The 25,043-nt window shown below is 63.6% G+C and overlaps 1 protein-coding gene across 1 annotated transcript; it reads right to left on the reverse strand.

Annotated features, from left to right (window-relative positions):
- Positions 1-1,042: 1,042 nt before the first annotated feature.
- SLC22A18 (solute carrier family 22 member 18) lies at positions 1,043-25,020 on the reverse strand. Its single transcript, XM_063095192.1, has 11 exons — positions 24,986-25,020; positions 22,364-22,530; positions 18,184-18,281; positions 17,344-17,504; positions 17,029-17,161; positions 8,709-8,827; positions 8,113-8,220; positions 6,944-7,044; positions 3,789-3,890; positions 3,377-3,497; positions 1,043-1,230 (listed from the first exon to the last, which is right to left on the reverse strand). Exons 2-11 carry the CDS (start codon positions 22,505-22,507, stop codon positions 1,043-1,045), a joined length of 1,275 nt encoding a protein of 424 aa, XP_062951262.1. The 5' UTR covers positions 22,508-22,530; positions 24,986-25,020.
- Between the last annotated feature and the right edge of the window lie 23 nt (positions 25,021-25,043).

Raw genomic sequence — 25,043 nt, forward strand, 5'->3', positions numbered from 1 at the left:
TGGGCCCCCAACCCTGCCCTACACTGAGGACCTCTCCCACCCAGAGTCTGCCCTGGACAAGTGGCAAAGGCCAGCAGGTGAGACCCCCGTCCCTGGTGGGGTTCAAGCAGAGGCAAGTTCTGGCCTGAGCTCTTAGGCTGGAAGGGGTGAGCGGTCTTGGCTCTCTAAGGCCCCTTCCAGTCTGAGGACTAAGGAATTCTGAGGTTTGGGGGCTCCACATTTTAATGGCTTTTTTAAAAGAAAGCCCATTGTGGGTGGGGTGGCCTTCATGGTCTCAGGAGCATCTAAGGACTCCCATCGAGGTTGCTCTCCCCAGACTGGTCAATTGGTCACAGCAGCTGGGCTGGCCTGGCCTGGCCTCCCCACGCTCAGTGCCCCTTCCCCCAAGAGCCCAGAGCTGGGGGGTAGGGGCTGAGGGCATGGGAGGCGATCCCAGGCTCTGAGGTCAGTTGTCTCGGTCCCTTCCTCCTGGCCCAGGCTGCTGGCACCCTCCAGTGAGGGCCATCAAGAGACCAGGAAGACGGTGATATGGGCCCCGGGCCACGAATCAACTCTAGGATGAAGAGGCTTCAAGAGGGAGACCCCAGGGAGCTCCCCTTCGGGTGGCTGGGCCAGCATCCCTGGTGCAGTTCTGAGGCCAGAGGGGGTTGGGGCTTCTCCGCTGGACTCCCCCACACAGAGTGAGGGCCGTTACCTTAGTCCTCCCAAGCCACGCTTCCCTGATCTCAGCCACCACTGCAGGCTGGGGGTGGGCAGTGGCTGGGCAGAGAGCTCCCCCTCTCCGGGGGTGTGAGCAGAGCTGTCTGGGTGGCAGCAGGGGGACTTGGAGGCTGGACTCATGACCGGGGTCGAACTTGGGTGATTCTGTCCTCTCTGGAGCCCTGGGAACCAGTGGCAGGCCCCCCTCCTCCAAGAAGCCCTCAGCCTCTGCAGCTCCATCCCTCACCCCAACGCAGGCAGACCCCGAGGTGGGAGCCGGCAGAAATCGCGGCGGTAAAGGTCCTGAAAGAGTTTATTGCCAATCCATGTCCGGGGGCAATGGTCACCAGCTTTTGTCCTTCCTCCGGGGAATAGGCTTTCTCCACAGCAGCAGCAGGACAAGGATGTTGACGGCAACCTGCACGTGGCCGAAGACGGGGACGCCGAAGCTGCGGTACAGGAGGCCGCCCAGGGTGGGCCCGAAGGTGCGGGTCAGCGGCTGCACAGAGGCACAGAGGCCCAGCATGGTCCCTGCAGGGTGGAGACCAGAGTCAGCCCCGGGCAGGTCCCTCTGCAGGCCGCCCACTTCCTGGACACAGCCCGGTGTGAGGTAGTCCCCCAAACACCCACTGGGTCTCTCCACCTGCCTTCCCCTAACTTCCAGGCCCCCCATTCCTGCCCAGACCTTTGGAGTGAAATGCAGGGTCTGCTCTCTGAGGACCACCCAGCCACGCAGGGGCAGCACAGGGTGCTTCCTGGATCTGGGGCTGAACCTTCTCCCCGCTCCAGAAAGTTCCCAAGCTCAGGAGGAGCCTGGGAAGGGACCGCAGGTCACAGACAGTAGCCCCACCCTCCCAGGCCTGCCAGGGAGATGGCACCTGTGCCTGGGGCCAGGAACCTCCTGCTCAGGACATCCATTGGGGAGCTGGCTCTCAGCTCTTTCCCAGGTCTGTGCCCGCCACTCAGGGCTGGTGATTGGGGGAAGGGGGGACCTGGCCAGGGTCCTCTGAGCCACAATGGGCTTCTGGGGCCAGGGCTCACTGTGGGCGTGACACCCCCATATCCCCCCTGGCCATCAGCTCTTTCTCCAGACACCCATCCCCCACAGCCCTCCTATGGACTCCTTGAAATGCCCCCATGGGGCTGGGGAGGGGATTCTGGGAGAACAGGTAGGGCCTCCCACCTGCCTCCTGCAGCCCCAGCGATGAGAGTGAACCCACTTCCCAGGCTCACCTGGCTGCCCCCGCCTGAGCCTCAGCACTTTTACCCAACAGCCCAGGTCTCCACAGCTCTCCAGTCAGCTGTCCCCAGAGTACACATGCACATGTGTGGTTGTTGTCAACACTCGGACAACGTGGGGGGGTATTCACTAAGTGAAAGCCCCCCAGGACTCAAGGTGGGAGACACCCTCTGCCCGATGCCCAGCTCCTGAGGGTGGCGAGCTCTGGTCCCAACTACCCAGAGTGGGTCCCTAGCTTCAGAGCCCAGGCCTCTGGGTGTCGGAGATCCAGGGCCTGCTCAGCTGGAAGAGGCCTGGTGAGGCCCCACCCAGGCTCAGGGCCCGGTGGAGGTGGGGATTTGAGAGCAGCCTCTCCCACTGCCCACACGCCCTGCAGACACCAGGGAGCAATTACCGCCCCCTCTGCGGGTCGGGTTCCCAGGCTGGTGCTGGGAACCAGGTCCTGGCTCCTTCCAAGCTGAGGGTGGTGCCTCAGGCATGACGTGGCCCTGGTGGCCTGGGCCTCCTCCTACTGCCATCATCTCTCCAGGCCTTACTCCTCTGCTCCCTCTCCTGGCATCTCCAAAGTGCCAGCCCACCTCCTCCAGGAAGGCTTCCTGGCCCAGCCTGGCCCAGCTCATGCAGGGACCTGCTGTCCTAGCACCATGGAGACATAGTCCTGGAAGGCCTTGGAGGCCCCAGGGAAGCCCTGAGAACAGGTCTGCCCCTTCCAGGCCTCTAGCCCTTGGTCTGCTTCTCCCAGGCAGGCAGGTGGGTGGAGGGTCAGCCAGACCCTGAGCCTCCTGGCCCTGCTGCTGGGAGTCCTTTGGCTCAGCCAGCCCGTAGGAGCCCACAGAGCTCACAGCGCGCACCTGCACTGTGCCTGGGCAGGGCAGGGGACAGGAACCAATGGACCCCCAATCTCGATGGGGGGGACTCTCCTAGGCCTCAAGAAAGAAAGTTGGGTCCAGAGTGGGAGCTGCGGTGGTTATGTCTTGTGGGGCTCCGTGTCTCCTAGGGTGGCCCGGGAGCTTCCTAGCTGCGTGCATTCATTCACTCACTCATTCGTTTAGGAAGCACCTGAGCACTTATGTGGGTTGGGGGAGGGGACAGAAGCCCCCTTCAGCCTCCCAGGCTGGCAGGCAAGGCCCTCGTGTGCTCCCCCCGTCTGCCCCTCTCCCGTTTCTCTGGCTCCCTGGGCTGTCTTCCTAACTGGCCTCTGCTGGCACCTTTGAAATCTGCGCCTTTGCTCAGCTGTCCGCTGCCTGGTGCGCTGCCAGAGCTGAGCCAGACGCCACCTCCGGGAAGCTCTCCTGCCATCCTCCCGGCCTGACCCCGGACTGGTCAGCAGGGGGCTGGTGCTGGGCCGGGCGGTGGGCAGGATTCTCACCTGGGCCCTCGGGCTGCCCACCCCCCACTCAGACACCTGCTTCCCAGGGAGGAGGGCCTGCCCCTCACCGGTGTCTGAGGCTGCGACGGCCTTGGTCAGCATGCTGTCGGTGACCACGTTGAGGGTGCCCATGCTGAAGACCAGGCCGGGCACCAGGAGGCAGAAGTGGAACACGTTGGACATCAGCGCCTGGCGGGGCGGGAGTGGCTGAGCTGAGCGGGGGCTGTGCGGCTCACGCGGGGCCCATCCCTGAGGTCCTGCCCGTTCCCTTCCACCCTGGCCGCTCGCCCGACAGAGGTGGCTCTGGGTGGGGGTGGAGGGGCTGGGGCCCAATGTGACACGGCCTGAGGCAGGCCCAGGGGCTCAAGCACAAACTGGGCTCCAGGCAGGCCTGAGCAGCTATGCCCACGTGCAGGGGTTCAGGGGAGCATGCCTGGGACCCCCTCTTTGTTGGGGGCAGCCCAAGGGGGGCGTTCTCACCATGGCCAGTCCCACCACGATGAAGACCAGCACGCTGGCCCGGACCAGCACTTCCTCTGGGAAGCGGCTGCTGAGCCGTCCGATGACCAGGCCCTGGGTGACCTAGGCAAGGGTGAGGGTGTGGACGTGGGGGAGGGGGTCTGGACTGTGGCCAGCCCTCCCACTGCTGGGCCACCTCCAGATGCTCCGCAGAGAAGGACTCTTGTCATCTGCAGCCCTTGGGGGTACCCCCAACCCCCCAGTAGCAACCACATCCAGGGCAGAAGTCTAGGCCCCATGGTACTCAGGCTCCAAGGTCCCTGGGGAGATGGGGTTTCCTTCCCATGAGGGCGGAAGAGCCATACCAGGGACACCAGGGACATGACTCAGTGGGACAGGCCCAGCCCACAGGCCGCTCCCAGGCCACGGGCGAGGCTCCCTATCTGGCATCTCACCTCCTCCACCAGGCAGGAAGTGCTCAGGGGCCCAAACACCCCAGGGAGGGGAGAGCCGAGAGCCGAGAGCCGGCCACAGGCCTGGGGCATGAGCTGGAGGGCGGCTGGGGTCAGCCTGCTGGGCTGGAGCCCCTGTCCTGGGGCAGGTGCAGCCCTGCAGAACAGGCCCAACAACCACTGTCCCCACTTCCTGCCTGGTTTCCAACCAGAACCATAAACGTCCTTTTAAAAACCCTCCTTTCACGGTGGCTTTATCTCAGAATTTTTTTTTCTTTTTAAAGGAAGATCTATTTGACAAACCTGACTCAGCACAATACACTTGAGGAAATCACAAAACCACAAAAGATTTAAATCCAGACCTCGGCATTTCGCACAAACACCAAGACCAAGGTCTTAACGTATCAGTATTGCGTTTCAATTTTCCCATTACCTTAAAAAAAGAGTGAACGTGCCTTACAGACTGTCACATGAGCCTGGAGCTAACAAAGTGGACAGCCTCTGCCCCTCCTCATCTGTCCCTCCACCTCTCCCGAATGGTCCGAGGCCACCTAAGGCTTCCCCTCCCCTCGTCCCCTCCGCTACACAGCAGCCAGGGCCAGAGGGGTCTTGCCTCTGCTCAGACTCCTCCTGCAGCCCCCACCCCACTTTGAGTAAATCTGGTCCTTCGTGGCCCTGGAGACCACCCTCCCCCATAAGTGTCCTCCAAGTCTGGTCCTTTCCCCTGCCTGGCTCAGCTCCGCAGGTCCCCAAAATGTCCCCACCTCAGGGCCTTTGTTTGTACTTGCAGCTCCCCACCCCCCTGCCACAGTGTCCCCTTGGTTCCCTCACCTCCAAGTCAAAGGAGCCCCTCCCACTGCCCCACCTAATATAGTGCCTTCCATATGCTAAAGTCCTTTTAATCTCTTCTGCTGGGCGTGTGACCCCTGGCACTTCGCAGGTGTGTTGGTGGGGGGTGTGTCTCCTCCAGTGGAATGGAAACTCGCCATCACAGCGGTGACCATACCTGGGGTGGCAGGCACTCAGTAACCCCAGCAGCTCCGTGTTGGCCCCCTCCCGCATGCTCTCTCAATGACTAGTGCCCAGGGGCAGCGTAGGTGAGGCCAGAGTGGCTGGGCCACCATGGGGGCTCCTGCAGGAGGGTCTTCAAGGACAGAGTTCTGCAAGCCCACTGAGGCGATGACCTGCGTCCCATAGGTTAGGACCATCTGGGCTGCCACTCCCCCCAGCCCTCACCCCAATAACTCCCCCCTCCACTGGGAGCTGGGCAGGGACTCTGTGGCCCCCTTGGGAATCAGGCTGCAGCTGGCTGCACCTCAAGGTGGGACAGGATATGGTTTGCTGGGGAACCAGCTGTGGGGACCAGGTTGGGAGTTGCCTCTTGGGGACCCTCAGTGATCACCCCCACCCTGACTGTGGCTGGGGAGGTGCTTGGCAGACACAAACCCAGCCCCCACCCCCTGCCCTCCACCCACAGAGGTCGCAGATGCAGCTCAGGCCCCAGCCCTGGCTGGGCTTGGGGCCTGGGGCTCTGGTGCACCCACTCCTTGGGGGCCCCCCTCCCCTGCCCTCCTCCGCTGTGTTGGGGTCCCCAGGACTTGCCCGGGTTCCTTCCCCTATCCCTGCTGCTCCCCGAGGCTCAGTTCCCCCCACGGTGTCGGTCACCACCCCGGGAAGGGTCCCACTGCAGCAGGGCAGGCCCAACCCCTCCCCCAGCACAGGCCGGGGGCTGCAGTGTCTGTCCCTGAGGGTCTTGAGGGTCTGCAGGTCTGGGCCGGACTGAGTGTGCGCCCCCAGGCGGCAGGAGCAGCCCGTTTAGAACAGGCTCCCGTGGCCCCAACTTGGACGATCATCCGTGCTGCTGTGTTCTGTTTACCTCCTCCCCCAGCCCGGGGGCCCACCCGGCCCACAGAGCAGAGGCCCTCCCTGCCCTCCGTGCTGCTGTGTTCTGTTTACCTCCTCCCCCAGCACGGGGGCCCACCCGGCCCACAGAGCAGAGGCCCTCCCTGCCTATGGTATGGCGCCGGCCCCTCCCAGGAGTGGCTATTTTAGCGCCAGGGTCCAGTCCTGGGCTTGGAGGCACAGGGAGCAGATGGCTCAGAGTTACCAGGAATGCCACACACTTCCGGCGAGGTCGAAAGCCCCTTCCCCCACTGCCCAGCGGGTCCCAAGAATAGCCCCTCCTGTGCTCCAGCTGTCAGGCAGATGTCCTGGGTGGCGGCGGCACGTCGCCATCTGTCCCTGCCACCCCAGGGTCTAGTCCAGATGCCCAGAAGGAGCCGGGCTAGAGGATGGCTGGCCCTGGACAGGGAGCTGGTGGGCCTGGGGAGCTGGCAGGCGGGACACCCCCATGTCAAACTGCGGCAGGGGACCTCCCGACCAGCACGCATGAGCCACCCCGGTGTGCTGCAGACTCCCCGCTCGGACGGGACCCCAGGCCCCTGGGTGGGCGGATGGGCCCTGACACTGAGGCCTGGGGCCATGCAGGGCCTGAGTGCAGACCCCTGTGTGGGGGCTTGGGCCTCGGGCAGGGGCGGCAGAGCTGCCTGCTGGGAGGGAAGAGTAGGAGGAGTGGTCAGGGGGCACGGGGGCCCAAGCCACCTGTGCAGGTGACCAGAGAAAGTGGAGCTGAGGAGGCACGCGTGCCCCTAAGAAACCGAGTCAGCCACGCTGCGAGCACGCAGGAGACCCCGCCCCTGCCCCCAGCACGCCAGCAATGCTCACCATCTGCAGGATCCCGAGGAAGGACATGAGGTAGCCGGCCTGGGCGGCCTCCAGCCGGAAGAACTCCATGGAGATGATGGAGAACATGACCATGAAAAGCCCTGCAGGGCGGGGCGTCAGGGCTTGGGCTCCACCCCATGTGGCCGCGCCCACCCCCATCTCACCTACGTGACCAGGGAGACCCTTCTCTGGGATTCTGCCTCCTCTGGGGGTCGCTAAGCTGTAGACTGTGAGCCAGAAGGTGCCAGGAGAGGCCGGGCTGACCACGTGGGAGGATTTGGCCCAAGACCCCTCTTATGAAATGTGGTGGCTCAGTTTCAGTTACTGCAACCGGAAGAGCTGGCCCAGGTGGGTGGGTGGGCCAGCGGGTGGGGCCTGGCCAGGCCTGGGCTCGGCAGCCCCTCTGCCCGGCCGCAGGCTTGGCAGGTTCTGCACAAGTGGTGGAACTTTCTGCTGAGGGGAGGGACGGGGTCTCACTGGTCTGTTCTGTCCTGCTCCTTGGCAGCCTGGCTAGAGGACCCCGGACTGGGTTTCGGAGTGATGGGGGTTGCTACTGGGCAAAGCCACGTTCGGGCTGGACCATGGTCAGTGATGCCCTCGGGCGCCGTTCGCCAGATGGCTGGGACGAATGTCTCTAGACGCCTGTTTCACACTTCTGTCTGCCTCCCAGACTGTCCCCAGAGGACTCGGAGACCCCAGGGACATGGCAGACTGAATGTGAGGTGTGCACGGGTCTCCAAGCCAGGCCCTCTCCCAGTGACACAGGGACCCCTTTCTTGCTTCCGCAACGGCCCTGATGTGCTGATTGGGAGGGTCGGGAGGGAGGCAGGAAGACTTTTTTGGGTGGGGTGGGGGTGGCTGGCCAGTGCAGGGATCTGAACCCAAGACCTTGGGGTCATCAGGCTGCGTTCTAACCAACTGAGCTGACTGGCCGGCCCTGGAGGACACTGTTTCTGTCTCCTCCCTCCTCGCCTGTGGGACCACATCTGCATGAACCATGGCTGCCCCCTCTCCGAGAAGGATGTGACGAGACGTGAACAGAGGGCAACCTTGGAGCCCAGCAGGGCAGGAGAGGGGCCAGGCGCTGACCACAGGCTCTGTCCCTGGGGCCCAGAACCCTCAGCCACCCGGGGCTCCAGATGCCCGTGGAGTGGGCAGCTCGGACTCACCCGAGGGGAAGCTGGAGATGACCTTGATGAGGAACACTGGCAGGACTTCTGGCAGCAGCAGCAGGCGGCTGATGGCCTGCAGGTCAAACACGCTGGCCTTGGGCCCGCCTGGGGCGCCAGAGAGCCCAGTTAGACCACTAGGGGCCCCGGCCCCAGCGCCCTACCCGGCCTCGCCTGGCTGCCATGGCTGCAGGCATCGCTGCACCTCAGACGCACTGGCCAGGGGAGAGGGGCCCCCTTGCACCCAGCTCTGGCTTTGTTGTCCGCCTGTGGGACAGCCCTGACAATGCTCCCGGCCCCTGGGTGAGCACTGGGCAGCTCGTCACATGCCCACCGACTTCCCTCAGGCCCTGGAATTCCTGGAGGTGCTCAGGAGACACAGCACCTATGCTCCCAGGTGACTGGCCTGGACCTGGGCAAGGAGCGATGGAGGCCCTGATCCTCCAATACGTGTGGCCTGGGGACACTCACGACGAGGCCCGAGGAGGACAGCGCTAGTGGGGCGCTCCAGCAGGCCTGGCCTGCTCAGGTGCCAGCTGACGGGAGCTCCGCCTCACACTGACCGAGCGTCCGGGGCCACCCCTGGCGGGGCTTACCTGGCGGGGCAGCCTGGGCACTGGTGCTGGCCTCTTTGGTGCTGGCAGGGATGCAGGTGAAGCTGAGGACAGCTCCCAGGAGGTTGGCCACGAGAGCCACGATGGCCGGGTACTGGATCCTGAAGGCAACAGTCTCAGTGGCACGGGGTACCCCCGCAGCGTGCCCCCTGTCTTTTCAGTCATACTAAGGCCTCAATCATCCTCGCAGGGGACGGTCATCTCCCAGTCTGCTGAGGTGCAGGGAAGGCCCCAAAGGATAAGACTGTGGGTGTGCATGTCTCCGGGGAGGAGGTTTCAGAGACCTGGAGACCCCCACTGTGTAATGGGGGGGTCATACCACCTCCCTGTCACAGATGAAGACAGGCAGCACTTAGTGGGCCCTTGGAAACCGCCTCCCCTACCTGCAGGAGCCCCCTCCCATTTTCTAGAGGAGGTGGTGCCTGCTGGGCCTGGGAGGGCTTTGGCTGGGGAACCCGGAGCCCTGAGAGGCCCCCAGATGCGACCTTCCAGCTGCCTTCCCTCCCACCCACCCGCGACTGGCTCCCCCTCAGCTTTCACTTCTGAGGATGTGGTTCCCGCCACGTGTCACCAAATGGACACTCCAGTGCGGCCCTCCAGAAGGAGCAGGCAGGCCTTGCCACCTGGGGACACAGGCACTGGGGGGCTGGCCTCCAGGCCTGTGCACAGCTGGACCACCCTTCCCCTCGGCAGTCGAGCAAACTCCTAGACATCCTGCAAGGGCCCTTCTTGGTAAGCTACCCCCCCCATCCCCGGCCAGCACCCTGTCCTCTGGGACCCTGGGCTGAGCACGTGCTCTTCGGACAGCCAGTATTCAGCCCCTGAGGACGGTGAGCCTGGGTTGGAGCCTGAGGCGAAACCCCAGTGGCCATAAGATGACAGAATAAATGTGTGAGCCACTCACATGGACAGCCGAGGCCCTGCCCTGACCCTGCCAGAGCCCCCAGGGAGCTCGAGGAAAGGCCTTGCCCTGGCCCTGTACAGCCGCGCACACACATGTCCTCGTCAGAGCTCCGGAAGGAAGTCCCAAGCGGGGAGGGACACAGGGAAGTCACTGGGGTCAGGACAACAGGCAGGCCTGGCCTTGGCTCCCTCATTTCTCAGGCTGGGACCGCCCGGGCTCAAACATGTCACGGGCCGCAGGGCTGGCACTCGCCCCACCTGCCTGGGCTGCTGGCCCCCCCCTCCCTGCCCACCTGGGCAGCTCTGCCCCCCTCTCCCACCGCCCAGGAGGCTGAGTATTCGGGCTTTCTGGCTGCCAGGGCTCCATGAGTGGACCCTTCCACTGACTGGCAGGCAGGGAGGGTCTGAGGGTTCTGGCCCCAAGTGAGGCCTCTGCTGGGCCCAGGGGAGGGACAAGTCTGGGTGCAGGTTCTGCAGCCCCCTCCTCTGGCTGATGTGTGACGTGGGAACACCCTGCCCCCAGCGGCCAGCCCCAGAGAGAAGGGCCCTTTCTCCTGGACTCTGGCAGAGGCCACACGTCAGTGCTTAAGGCCTGGCTGGGAGACGACAAAACCAGCCTTCTTTTTGCCAGATGCCCTGGCAACACAGAGCAGAGGCGCCCACTTAGATGGCTATTTTGGGACACTGGTGACAAGCAAGGGTGGGTGGCAGTGGACCAGGCCCCTTCTCCCCTGATCTTGCCCATCCCTTGAGGGGTGGCCAGTGAACCAAAGGCCAGCGCTGCCCTGGGGAACAGCAGAGCCTGGGGCTGGGGGCCTGGAGGGCCTGGGAGAGACTCAGGGCCCCCAATCTCCCAGGGCCCCATAAGCCAGCTGCCTGGGGAGGCCTGAGGTGTCCTCCGCGCTCAGAACTGTCTTCAGTCCCCAGAACAAAACACCAGAAAGGAAGCTGGAATGCACAGGATTGGCCAGGGCAGCCTGAGCTGGGCCTCCGCCCGCGGGGCTCCTCAGCTGGGAGTCCCCTCAGCTCTGCGCCCTGATGCACAGCTTGGGTGGCTCCCCAGGGGCCCCTCCTACTACTGGTGCCTCCTCCTCAGGAGCTGCCGAGATGCAGCCCCACCCCACATGGAGCTCCAACCGTTGTCTCATTCAACACTTTGTACAAATGGAGCCAGGACTGCGAGCGCAGGGACAGTTCAGTTTATCTTTACCTCCACCCCCACTTCCTTTTGGTTGAATGAATAGACAGGAGGCTGGATGGACAGACGTGTCGAGCCATTGAGAGGGCCCTGGGCAGGACTTGGGGGACCTGACCCTCTGTCACTCTGCCGTGGCTACCTCACTGGGTGGCCTCACTTCCTCACAAGCACATGAGGACTGGGGTCCCGACATGTCCTCCCTCTGGGACACCCCCTGATCTGTGGGAGCGCTGGCCGCCTGGCTGTCCTGGAGTCCAGCCCTCTCCCCGCCCCCACTGCCACCTGCATCCTGCCCTGCCCACTGCCCAGAGAGACCTTGGGAAGCGGCAGCCCACAGCATGGGCAGGCGGTCACAGCAGACACAAATGCGACCTTTCACCCTGACCTCCAGGGCCTGGGCTTGCTGACTTATCTGGAAGGCGGTGGCCCAGTCAGCTGCCGGGACTCGACACCTTTGTCTCCTCCACCCAAACCTGTCTCCTGCCTGGCTCTAAGGTGACAATTCCTCACCACGCTGGCTGCCCTCCCCACTTGCTATGAGGCTCCAAGAGGTGATGGTGCATGGCTGAGGACACTCTGCCACCAGGAGCTAACCCACAGGTGGGGCTCCGAGGCTGTGCACCCCTCTCCTGTCCACCTGGGGGACAGGCTGGGGTCATCTGAGAGCCAGCTTCCAGTGACATCTGGCTCACAATGGGGCGGGGAGGGGGCTGGGCTTCAGGACCACCAGGCGGCCAGCGCTCCCACAGATCCCGAGAGTCACTGGATGTCCAGCCCGGGGCTCGGGAGAAGTCACCCTGCCTTCGCATTCCACATCCCGGGATGCTGTGGCTAGAACCATGTCTGAAAATGGAAATTTTGTGGGGCCGCTCCTGACTCAGCTTCCCTCTGGCTTCCAGAGCCCTAGAAAAAGGGCCTAAAGCTCTCTGTGGCCTAACCCTTCCCAGCCCCTGTGTCCCGCAGCACGTGGTCCCCCCACTTCCTGACTACACAGGCCTCCAACCAAACCACAACCTCCTTCCTGCCCGGGGCCTTTGCTTGGGCTCATCCCTCAGCCTGGGACACCATTTGACCCAATCTCTCATGCCACAGTGACTTCTCGAGATGGTCCCCCTCAGCCATGTCACTCTCAGCCACAGGTGCCCTGTCCCTGTGCGTCCCAGCTCTCAGAACACCCCAGTGCCTTCTGCTCTTCCCAGAGGTGGGCGCGAGGCCCAGCCTCGGTGAGCAGCGGGGTGGGAGGCAGGCCACTTGGATGGCCCTGCGGGTCACTCCTGTCCCAGAGCCCTGCAGGCAGCCCCCACGTCTGCTCATTCACTTCCAGGGGCAGCTGCCTGGCATGGGGGTGGAAACCTTCTGTGAGCAGGGCGAGGCTCCCGTTCCCTCGCCCAGACTGAGGGGCCCCAGATGACGTCCGAGGCCCACATTCCGAGGCCTCAGGAACCAGATAAGGTACGCAGCTGAGGTATGCTGAGTCACCCAGGACTCCATGAGGGCAGCTCACTGCCCACTCTCAGCACAGGCGGTAGCTGCCTGTGCGCCAGGGCCTGTGGCCGGATGCTCCCCCAGTCTCACTCTCAAATTCTCCCTAGTCCTGGTTGGAGTCAGTTCAAATCTCAGCTGCCTCCAGGGGGACAGAGCCCACCCGGGGGCTGAGAGCCTGGGACTTGCAGCCTTTGCTGGGACTGACTGCATCCCAGAGAGGACGGTGGGTCTCCTCCAACCCCAACCGTGGGGATCAGGGAAATCCCTCTCCCTTGGAGGTGAAACGCCCCCTCATCAGGACTGTCCTGCTTGGGTCTAAGCAGTCCTAGCCCCACACAGTCTGTGGCCATAGCACGAAGGCTGCCACAGACTACATATAAGTGAATGGGTAAGGCTGTGTGCCAATAAAACTTCACTCACAAACACAGGCAGCACCTGGATTTGCTGATCCCCACTTCACGCAGTCAGGTTGACAGCTGGGATTTATTCACACATAGCCTGGGCCTCCTCCCTGACCCCAGATCCACGTCAAGGTGCCCCTCAGCATTGAACTTGGTCTGTTGGCAACTCAGACTCAACACGTCAAGCACTAACTCCTGGTCCCCTCCACCCCTGCAAATCGCTCGCCCTGCAGAGGCCCCCATCTCAGTGGTGGCGTCTCTATTCCTCCAGCCGCTCAGGCCAAAGACTTTGGGGTGCTTCCCCACTCCCTGCGTCCTTCACGCCCCATGTCCATCTTCAGCAAATCCCACTGGCTCCACCTTCACAATGGATCTCAGGTCTGAGCCTCCCTGAGCGCCGAGCTGACCCTCCCTAGGCCTGGCCTCCTCACCACCCCCTCCCATGCCCTACTGCAGCCTTGCCGCCCACCAGACCCCACACCTGCACCTGCTCCGAGTTCACTGTCCTCACAGCGGGGACACATTACAGAGGTCACCATGGAGCCACCAGCCCTCTGCTCAGCGCCTAGTAGTGGGACACCTGGGGCAAAGGCAGAGCCCCCGTGCTGCCCAGCCCCCTCCAACCCTTTCTGCCTCACTTGGTTCCAGACACCCTGGCCCCTTCCTTTTCCTGGAAGAAGCCAGGACGTCCTGGCCGCGGGGCCTCTGCACAGCTGGACGGTGTGGCCCATCTCGTGCGTATTGCCTAGGGGCAGCTGTTTGTGCACCCGGGGAAGGTAAACCCCATGAGGCAGGGGTCTTTGTCTGGGTCCGTTGGTGTGTGCTGAGTGACTCAGGGCCCGAGGCCTCTGCAGACAGCTGGACCTCCCAACCCTGAGCTCCAGAAGCTGGACCCAAACCAGTTACACCAGTGCCTGTTTCTGTGGCCGGCAGCGGATGCCAAGTCCACCTCCTCCACTGCTGCCTGGGCGGCTAGGGGTGGGGCATGGCTGGGCCTCACAGCGGACAGGGGCACTGGGTCCTGGAGCCTGCCTCCCATGTTCTCCATGAGGGGATGGGGGTCAGGACCATAAGCACGACCAGTACTCAGGCCCCCGCGCCCTGGGCGAGCACACCTGCGGCTGTGTGGACGCTGCAGATGGCACGGCTTGGAGTGCGACCGAGTGCGCCTCCTCCTGCCCCATCTGGGTGGCACAAACGCAGAGCCACAAGGTCACCCTCCCATGCCCCTCCCAGCATTCTGGGTGCCAGCTAGAGGCCTGCAGGGTCAGCTCTAGCCACAAGGGCCCTTCCACTACCCCTGTGTCTTGGGTGTGATGTGAAGACCCTGAGAAAGTCTCCCACCCCAACTCTGCACAGCTCCCAGCCCTGGGCCATGGATGGGGACTGGGAACACTATGGGGGAATTACACCCTTTCCTGGGCCTCAGTTTCCCCACTCATCAGAGAAAACGTCCAGGTTGGCCTTACTGTATATAAATGTCACAGTTATAAAGCACCTCAGATCTTGGGATGAAAGGAGGCAGGGAAGCTCATGGAATGTTCTAGAAGGTGTGGGCAGGGGTGACAGCCATCTTGGAGGCTGGTGGGAAGGAGACAAAGGCAGATAGGGGAGGCCGGCAGGGAGGCTGCAGGCTGAGCTCGCTCCTGTCTGCCCGCCACCCCTCAGCATCCCCGTGAGTCAGTGAGGGCTGAGGGACCCATCTTACAGGTGAGAAAACCTGGCGAGGTAAAGAAGCAGGGCTGGACCAGTGGTGAACCCACCTGTGAGGGCCCTGCACGCAGCATGGCCACCTGCTAGTGCCCGACCGTCCTCCCTGTGCCCTCTTCACGCCCGTCCTCACTCTAGCCACCCTGGGGAGACAAGGGCCCTCAGTGGCACGGCCCCCCACACGCTGGCTCCCCATCCGTCTCCTCCACCCACCTGGCCCTGAGAGTGAGCTGCCCCTGCTGCCCATCTGGGCTGCCCCTCCACGGGCGCTCTGATGTCCCCATCCAGGGACACCCTCCAGCAATGTGCCACTCACACCCGTCAGCCAGCCCTGCCCTCTCCCTGGGGTCCTTCCCATGGGCTCTTCCACCTTGAACAGAGCCCACCTGCACCCGCCTCTGCTGCCCATCACAGCCCTCGCTAACTTCCCCTCTGCTCTCCCCACTGTCTCTTGAACCAGGCTTCTGCAGCCCTGCCCAGATCCGGAGATGACCTCCCTGCTACACATCCTCGGTCACTGCCAGCCTCGGCTTACTTGAAAGCACAGGCACGAGGGGTCCCTGCCCTCTGTGAACCACATGCCCTCAGCTGGCAGGATGCGCTCTCTCCAGGTTGTCCTTCCTTTTTCCACAGCACCCTCGATGGCACCCAGCCTGCTCAGACCTCAGCGCAAGGCTGCTGGGCTCCCCCAGGGCCCGCCCAGAGTCAGGGGCCTTGGCATCCCACCTGTTGGCAAAACCAAGCCAGAATCTGCCCTCTGCCCTCGCCACCATGGCCACCCTGCTCTCCCTGCAGTAGCCGCCCCATGGCCCTCCCTGTGGTGCTGCTCACCCCACGCTCAACACACTGCCCTGCTGACGACGGCCCCAGGCTGCAGGGCCTGTGCATGTGCCATTTCTTTGCCTCCCGGTCACCTGCTTCAGGTCTCTGTTCAAATGTCACTTCCTCAGAGAGGCCCTGTCTGTCTAGTCCCTGATCCTGCTTCCCCGATCCTTACTTTTTACACCATGTAGTTCAACCTGACATTACAGGAATGAATATATATCGTACTCACTGCATCCAAGGGACGTGGCCTGTCTCGTCACTGCATCCCAGAAGCTAGAATCTCAGGGGCACTTATTAGACGACAGATAAACATCAGGGAGTAAATGAACTGCCCCCCGCCAACCTCCCAGCCTCCACTCCTCTGCTCACAGCCATCAGCAGAGACATGTGACAGAAATGTTGTGAGGACTCCCCTTGCCTAGATCGCCAGGGCTCAGCCTTCCCCCAGCTGCCTCCGCCACTGTTGGGGCTTGTCTGGGGCCACTTGGGGAGGCTGGGCTGCAGTACCTGGGTAGTAAAGCCCAGGGACTGGCATTGGGTCATCAAAGATCGGAGAGACTGGTGTCCACAGAGTTGCCCGTCCCACACCAAGTGGCACCTCCAATGGAATGGAGCCTCAGGGTGGCTCACACAGGACTGTGGAGGGTGGGTGGTCCCCCAGCTGGCATGGAGCCTCGGGTCAGGGCCTGATTGAAAGGGCTGGGCAAGTCCCCTCTTATGAGGAAAGCTGACTCCAGTGGGCGCTGGGAGTTTCGGGTCAGGAACGGGGGGTGGAGCCAAATGGGGGCTGCACTCCCAGCCTTGGAAGTGAGGTCCCCCTTCAGGTCCAGGTGTGCCGGGTCCAAGGTTAAGCTCTCTGACTCAGAGGCACACCCGGAACCTCTGGTGTAGATGACTCCGTCTACACCACTGCAGGGGGACGGTGCAGGAGACCTGGAATGGGTCAACCCTAGAGACCACGTGTGGGTCTCTCTCGGTACTGAGCGGGATCTGAATCCTGCAGGACGGGACCTGGGAAGACGGGAGTGTGCAAAGCTGGGGGCAGGGGACCGAGGCCTTCACGTTGCATGCAGCAGTTCACCTAAGCTCCCCACGAGCATGCGAGCTGCGAGCAGGATTCACATCTCAGAGGTGAGGAAACTGAGCCACGGGGAGTCTGACAGCAGGAGGCCCCAGACCCACCGTCCTCCAATCCTCCCTCCCCTGGAGCCCCCAGTACAAGCCCCAGTCAAAGAGCCGCCGGCCACCGCTCCCCTCCCTGGGGTCTCCAGGGGCAGCTGGAAAAGGACTGTCCCCAATCCCAGTTCCGAAAACGGAGCTGAGCGCAGGCAGGAGTGCGGGGACCACAGGGCATCCAGAGGGGCCTCCCGGCTCCGCTCCCCAGGTGGTCCGCTGTGGGCACCCGCGGACCTCGGGGTCCTGCCGCCCGCAGCGCCCGCATCGCAGGGCGCCCCTGGCCCACAGCAGGGCCCCAGATGTCGGCCCCGTCCTGGCATCCCGGGACTCCGCCCCCAGGGCCCGGCCGCGCGGGTCCTCCAGCCCCAGCAGGCACCGCAGAAGCCGAGATGCACCCGCCAGCCCCGGGCGCGGGCCGGGCCGGGCCGGAGGCCTCAGCGCGGGGCGACGGCGCCCCCTGCTGGCCGCGCTGCACCGGACCCAGCCCGCGAGGCGTGCAGCTGGGGAAACCGAGGCCCGGAGCGCAGCAGCGGCCGTCCTGACCGGTATCCCCCGCCGGCCGCACCGACCCCCCCCCGCCCGGGTCCCCACCCGGGCCACTCACCCCCACGCGGTGCTCAGGGTCCCGCCGAGCAGGGAGCCGAGGATGATGCCGACCCCGAAGCAGAGGCCGAGCCGGCCCAGGGCCGCGGGCCGCTCCTCGGGCGCAGAGAGGTCGGTGATGACCATCTGGGCCGCTGGGGGTGGGGGACGAGGCTGAGCGCGCCGACCCCGCCCCCCCGCCCCCCACAGACCCCGCCCCCGCCCCCACAGACCCGCCCCGCCCCCACAGACCCCGCCCCCACAGACCCCGCCCCGCCCCCCAGACCCCGCCCCCGCCCCCCACAGACCCCGCCCCCCACACCGCCCCCGGCCCTACCCGGCAGCGTGTGCATGAGCGCGGCGGGCAGGCGCGAGGCGAAGAGCAGCGGGACGCCGGGCAGGGCCGGGCTGCAGGACGCCGCCAGCAGCAGGTAGAGCGTCGAGGCCGCCAGGAAGGACAGCGTGAGCGCCGCGCGCGCCCCGCGCTGGTCCGCGAACCTGGGGGCCGGGGGCCGGGTCAGGGAGGCTGGTGCGGACCTCAGTTTCCCCGGGGAGTGCGCAGGCGCAGCTGCGGGGAGCTGGGGGGTGTGTGACCCGGGGGACGGTCCGCACGACGGGACAAAGAAGGATGTGTGTGTCACAGAAAGCGTTTCCCGGGCCGAGTCCGATAGCTCCGCTTGTGTCCCCGTCCGCGTTCCAGGCCCCGCCGTTCTCGGCGTGCGCAACGCTTTCTCTTCTGCGCAAAGGTTACTCCGGAGATCTGACCCCTGCCCGCCACCCGGTGCCGCTCTGTCCGTGCTGGGGACCCCACACAGTCCCTGGAGCTCCTGCCTGAGTCCCCGCGGGTCCCGGTCCCCAGAATTGCCATTTTAGTACAAGTTGACGGTGGGACTCCAGCTCCGTGGGACTAGGCATTTACAGCCATGAGATTTTCACCAGTTAAAGCCTCTCTGACCACAAACCAGAATTAGTGGAAATCATGGGCTGGGACCCCCGAGAGGCCCACAAGGGGCCAAAGCTCTCCTTGATTTGCCTGTCTGTGCAACGGGAGTGCCACCACCCTTGTGGGGCCCAGTGCGAGGGCAAGGAACCCGGCAGGACACAGCCCATGGCCTCCGAGGGGTGGGCCCGGGTCCCTGTGGGGCGAGGCCCCCTCAAACTTCCCTCCCCACCGTACCTGCCAAACACCGGCCCGCCCAGCAGCTGAAGCACGCCGAAGATCGTTTGCAGGTAGCCAAAGGCGACAGAGTCCAGGCCCAGTCTCCGGGACAGATACTGAAACACAGAAGGGTGCTCATGGGAAGGGCCTGGGAAGGACCCGAGGGCCTGGAATCCAGGGACCTCAGAGGGCAGGGGGTGGGAGGGAACAGGGGGCCCAGGCTCTGCTTCCCCGGGGCACTGTCCTCCTCCTCTCTTAGGTAGGAGCCACCGTGTCCTCTCAGGGTGGCAGTGCTGTACAGGCAGCTGTGGCCCCCTTCCCCTCTGTGGGTGCACCTCCATGGGCACACAGAAGCGTTGACCCCCACGACTTCGTCTTCACTCACTTAAAGCTTCATGGGGAAGACTGAGGCATTTTCCTGGCCAGTAAGAGATTGTCCCAGGCACCTTAACGACTTCCAGAAGAGGGTCCATTGCCCAGCAGGACACTGTCTGCCGCGGGAGGCCCCCAGCCCCTCAGCCTACCTTGTGAGGATGCCCGTCAGGGGGGTAACAGGGCTGTGACTATTCCAGAGAACTTGAGGAGTCCTGGGGACCTCAGGCCCCCACCTTGTCCTGCCCGATTCCTCTGTGACTTCAATAGCCCCGGAGCTGCTCTTTCCCTCATGCGGGCCTCTGAGTTCTTGACTCTCCCACTTATTCTGGACTGGATTGTGTCCCTCCAAATTCATATGTTGGAGTCCTGAGCCCCAGTACCTTGGAATGTGACTGTATTTGGAAATAATGTCTTTATGGAGATAATCAAGGTAAAGTGAGGGCGTTAGAGCGGGCTCTGATCCCATGCGACTGGTGTCCTTATTAGAAAGGGAATTTTGTACACAAAGACTTGAAGAAGGAAGACACAGGAAAAAACACGTGATATTGGAGGCAGAGACTGGAGTGATGTGGCCACAGGCCAAGGAACGCCCGGGCTACCGGGAGCTGGAGGAGGCAGGGAGGATCCTCCCCCACGGGGTTCAGAGAGAGCATGGCCCTGCCACCCCTTGATCTTGGACTTGTGCCTCCAGAGCTGTGAGACAGTGCACTCCTGTGGCTCCCAGCCCCAGCACGTGGCACTTTGTTACGGCAGCTGCCCCAGGCAGACACTACGGCACTGCCTCCGCACCTTCCCCTGGACCACTCCCTAAGCTCACCTGAGATCCCACTCGCCTCTCTCCCACTCACCTGGCTGGTCTGCACTGCCCCTCCCCAGTGAAGATGAAGTCCCAAGGGCCACCAGTAATCCCCTAATCTCCGTCCCACCCCACAGACTCTCCTGCCTCCTTCAGCTTCATCCAACTCCCTTTGGGCTGGGGGAGCCAGGACCACGCCCCCGTCCCCCCAGAGCCTCTCTGTCTGTGAACTTGACCGGACAATCCTGAATTCCCCTAGCGAGTCCGAGATCCCACTCTATCCCACTTGTCTCTTCCTGCAAGCCCCTGCCTCCTCCTTCCATCCCCACCCCGCCCCACCCCTGCTGCTGTGACGATGCTGAACGTCCCATCCCCACACCTGCCCGCCTGCCCACCTGTCTCACCTACCTGAGTCACCCTCGCTGCCTGCGTCACATCCCAGCCTCTCCTCCAAAGCTTCTCCCTGCCCCCTCTCTCCACGGTCCCCTCCTGGGGGAGGGCTCCCACTTGTGCCTGCCCTTGTCCTGTTACTTCTCGCCTTCTCCTGACCCCTCCCTCCAGCCACCTGTGCAGAGCGCGCTGCCTCCTCGGATTCCACCTCTTCTTCTCCTCTTGCCACGGCCACCAAAGCATGTGCTCCTCCTGCCTTCCCCGAGGTCACCGCTGGCCTCCAGCAGTCGGCTCTGGCACACTCCCACTTGAGTGGCACCTGCCTCCCTGGCTCCCCCGCCTCCTCCCTGACCCTTGTCTGCTCTGGACTGTCTTGGGTCACCTGCTGGTTCCTCCTGCTCACCCCGACCTCCAAGCTTCCCTTCACTCCAGGGAAACCCACCCCGATGAGCACCTCCAAGCTGTGGTGTCCTGGAGAGACGCAGCCCCACGACCTCTGTCCTGAACTGCCGTGCATCCGCCCCCCTCAGCTCTCCACTCAGCGTCTGAAATCATCTTGAACTCGGCACATTCAGAACCGGGCTCCGTCTTCCCCCAAAGACCAACCGGCTCCTCCTGAAGCTGCCTCTTCTCCATTGCTGATGCCTCTGTCCTTTCAAATCCTCAGAGTCATCTCTGTCCCCTCTTTCTCTCACACTCACATCCCATCCATCCATCAGCAACAATGCCGATTCCAGCCACTTCTCGCCTCCTCCACAGCTGCCCCCATTGGATCTGTGAGCACCGGGGGGCATGGCCCCTCTGTGACCTCAGCCCTTCTCTGCTCCAGTCCCTCCCCTCCAGCTGCACTGGTCTCCTGCGATCCCAGGGCCTTTGCACTGGCTGTACCTCTCCCGCTCCCTTCAAGCCTTTGCTCCAGTGTCACCCTCTCCGTGAGGTTTCCTGACCCCCAAACCCTGCCCATCCTCAGGTGCTCAGTCCCCTTCCCTCCCTACCGCTGCTTTTCCCACTGTACATCTAACCGTGTGTTATGTTTCCTGTGGGTGGTTGTCGCCCTCACACCATGCACACTCGCCTGCCAGCTCCAAGGGGCATGTTGTTTAGTCTGTTTTGCACTCTGCTCTGCTCCAGGTTCTGAGAACAGGGTCTGCCCCAGGCGCTCAGCACGGCTTTGTTGGATAAATGCTGGGGCGGCAGACGCATTCGCACCCTGCCCTGTGGTCCACGGTTCTGAGGGCTTTAACTGTCCACTCAGGCCTCCCAAGACAACCCTATCAGGGAGGGACAGTTAATAGCCATTTTTAGGATGAAGGAAACACAGGACTTGACCCCAGGCCATTTGGTGGGAGTGCGCTGGCTTGAGAGGCCTGGTGGGGAGGAGGTCCTGGGGCTCACCGTTTGGCTGGGAGCCCCTGCCATGCCTGGAATGGTGACTAAGGCCAATGCCCACTTTACGCAGGCTGTGAGGGCCGAGAGGAGCGGGCAGTGTCTGAGCCCAAGCTGGGCTTCCCAGGGAGCAAACATGAAAGACCCCATGTTGGCCCTGCCTCTGCCTGTGCTTCTGGGTGATGGGTAACTTTGTTCCCAAGTGTCTCGAGTCTCAGATCCTGGGGATAATGCGAGTGGGGGGCTGGCCTCAGTTAGGGCCACTGTGGGCCCAGCCTACTGACCACATCGGGGACCTCACTCCGAGTGGGCACCAGCCCTGCCGTGGCCCCTACCCTGCCTGGAGCCAACACCAGCAGATCATCTCAGCAAGCCTGGGCCCTGGCTGCTCACCAGGGTCTCCAGGAGAACTTTTAAAAGTGGCCAGCAGCCGATGCCACGGCCCCACACAGAGCAGAGAGAACAGAACCTCCGGGGCTCTGGGTTCTTCCAAACCCTCCTGGGTTGTTGCCCCAGAGGGTGAGACCCTGTGAGCTGCTCCCACAGAGGTTCATTGAATGAAGAAACAAGGGAAAAGGTGAAGAAATGGGGGGTGGGGTGGGGAATGGGGGGGCACTGGGTGGCCAAGAAAGACTGTCGTGAGCCAGGCCATTTGGCCAGAGAAGCTGCCAGATCAAGCCCCCTGCCCTCATGTTCTGGTGGGGGAGAAGATGACCAAATACACATGGAATAGGGTGCTGGGTGTGGCAAGCTGGGCAAAGAAGCTGAGGAGCAGGAGGGGACAAAGGTGAAGTGACACTTAGGTGCCAGGCAGATGTAGGGAAGGCCTCTCCAAGAGAGTGACCTGAGCAGAGGCTTGAGTGCAGCCAGGACACGAGCTGAGCAGGTGTAGAGGCAGGGGGTCCACAGGGTAAAGGCCCCAGGTGGGAGGCAGAGGACCAGCTGGGGTGGCCAGGTGCAGGGATGCTGCACTGGAGGCTGGGGGCAGCAGGGGCTGGGGGGCTCCTTGCAGCTTCTCCCCAGGGCCGTCGGTGCAGCCAGAGCCTGGGATGTGCTGATGGGGGGATCAAGAGGCAGAGTCCCTGGGTCCCTTAACTTGCTCGGCTCAAGCTTGTTGTGGGCCCCAACTGGGAGGGGCCCTGGCAGCATTGAGTCCCTCCCCTGTCCCCTGCTACCGCCCAGATAGAAAGCAGGAGGAACAGTGAGGGCAGGTTGCTGGTGCAGGCTGCCTGTGGGTGGGGTGTTACTCACGGGCACAGTGGAAAACTGCATGAAGAGGCAGGTGAGCTCCAGGGCAGCCAGCACGTAGGTAAGCAGAAGAAGCCAGGGCCGGCTCAGCGTGGCCATCCTGCTGGGGAAGTGGCCCTGGCTCTCGGGGGCCCTGAGACCATGCATCCTGGGCAGGCGCTGCAGGGAGACTGGGAGAGATCCAAAGAGTAGGCTGGTGGAGCAGAGGGCAAAAGTCCTGTTGATCTGGGCACAGGTGCTGAGTCACCAGGCCGGAGGCAGGCACACCCGGCCTGACCTTGCTTGGAGGAGCTGGCCTGTGGGCATTCCAGCCACCTCGACCTCGGAGAACGTGTCAGGTGGCCCTCCCCCTCCACATCTGACAGCCCCTTGGTCCTGGGCACACAGCCTCCGTGGGAGAGGAGACTGGGACACCCCACACACGGTGCACCAGGCACAGTGCCCCAGGTGCCTCACACAGGGAGGCACCAGGTCACGTTTTTGGAGTGAAACAGACACGGAGTGGCTACTGACTGCAGCTCAGGTCAGTGCCTCCTGTGGGCACTGAGCTGACTTGTGTCCCTGTGCACCCTCCCCCAACACAGGCCGCTGTCAAGGGAAGGCCTACTTTTCTCTGGGACCTCCATCCAGAGCACGAAGGGCTTCTGGAGCGGTGTGTGCAGCTCAGTCTTCCTGCTCCCCCAGGCAGGGCAGCTAGGCCTCCCGCCACCCCACCTCCAACGGGCAGGAACCAGGTTTTGCAGCTGCACTGAGGCCTTTGGGGCGGGCAGGGCGGGGTGATAGTGCAGAGGGCTGGGAGCTGTGCACTGCCGCCCCCTCCCATCCGGAGGTGCGGGGAGGCTGGGGGAGCCGGCAGCCCCAGCAAGCACGTCGGGGCACCTCGCTGGGCAGAGGCTGGACTCCGCGCGGGGATTCAGGGATGAGGGGCAGGGGTGAACTTGGGCACGGTCCCAGGAGTGAGCCCTCCTGGGGTGACCTGGGACACCTTCCATTCTAGGGTGAGCTCCAGCCCGCCTTTTCGGTGTGACCTGGCACCATCGCCTTCCTGGTTGAGTTCCGGCCCCGCCCTCCCGGGGTGACCTGGCACACTCGCCCTCCCAGGGTGAGCTTCGGCCCCACCCTTTCGGGGTGGCCAGGGACGGGGACCCTCCGTCTGAGGCTCGGCCCCCTCCCTCGGCCCCGCGGTCGCCGAAAGCGCGGTCCGGGAGCGCTCGCCCGCGCCCTGCGTTCTCATTGGCCGAGCCCGGCACGCCCCCCGCCCCGCCCACCCAGGCCACGCCCCCTGCCCGCCCCGCCCCCCGCGCCCCGCCTTTTGCCGCTTCTATCCTGTCCTGGGCCAGGGTCGCGGGAGGCGAGGACTCCGACCCCTCGGGCAGCACAGGGTGTCCATTCTGGGCACGGGGAGGGGCAGCGTGGCGGGGGGAGAAGGGGAGGAGAGTGGGGGAGTGGGCTTTAGGGGGGACTGGGGGCATTGCCGGGCCTGCCACCTGCCAAGGGTCTGCACAGAGACCCAGAGGAGGGGCAGGGAGGCAGGAGCTTCTCTGGGAACAGCTCCTGGGCCCCTCCCCACCTCCTTCCACCGACCTGGAGGCTGCTGGGAGCTAATGCGATGCCAGCTTTTCCTCGTTTCTCCCTGCCCGCCATGTCCCACACGCTTGGCTAGGGCCACCAGAGATGCATGGTACAAGGTACACGTGGCCCTCCACCGCCATTCCTGCTGGAGCCCCCAGGAGCACACAGACTCCCCTGAGCTGTTCTCCAATGGGGACTGTTGTTAAGTAACCAGATGCTCCTTCAGGACTCCCGCCCCACCCACCAACCCTGCAGCCCAGGCAAGAGCCAGCCACAGGTCCAAATGTCACAGCCAATGTCCCCTGTGCCATGTGCTAACCACAGCTAAACAGAGCGGAAAACTGCAAGGGATGGAAGGTCCCGAGATAGAGTGGGGCAGACATGGTGGAGCCCCTCCTGAGGTGCCCGGTGAGAGCAGGCCAAAGTCCTGGCAGTTGAGGGGCAGAGCCAGGTAGCCCAAGGCCTGCTGGTGGGTGATTTGAAGGCACCACAGTGGTGGGCCATGCCCACCCCGTGTCAGAGCGTAGGCACATGACGGTGTTTAAGGAAGATCCCAGTCCAAACGGTGAGAGGGAGATGTACTTGGATCTGAGGAGGGTGTGCTCCAGGTCCTCTGCCAAACTCAGTTTCCAGAACGGGCACCCTGGCCTCCCTGGGCCATGTGGGGAGGGTGGGGCCACACCGAGGGCCCAGCGCCCAGGCAGATCCACCCAGGGTTTCCTAGAAGTATCGCACAGAGGACTGGCCTGGGGAAGGGGTGGGGTTGGGTGGCAGCTGTCTCAGGGTGTGTCAGACTCAGGACTCATGGGGGAGGGGGAGGGACTGTCCCCAAGAGGTTCCGCACTCCCCAGGACCAACCTGTTAGGCTCCTGGGCCTGGCTGCTTCTTGCCTACCTGGCTAAGAGGTTAGACCATCATCTCACTCCTCCTGGGGTCTTTGGGCAGGGATTGGAGGGTGAAGACGCAGGAGGGGGTGGGGTGAGCATCCCCAAACTGCCCAGAGGCCAGAGGTCCTGGAGCTCATGGGGAGGGCAGAAGGGGCTGCTTACTTACCACTCTCCCTCCAGCGCCCGACAGGGCCTCCCTTGGTGGTGGGAACAACGGGCAGAGC

This window comes from Cynocephalus volans, chromosome 4 (assembly GCF_027409185.1).
Source record: "Cynocephalus volans isolate mCynVol1 chromosome 4, mCynVol1.pri, whole genome shotgun sequence".
In the NCBI taxonomy this organism is placed as follows: domain Eukaryota; kingdom Metazoa; phylum Chordata; class Mammalia; order Dermoptera; family Cynocephalidae; genus Cynocephalus; species Cynocephalus volans.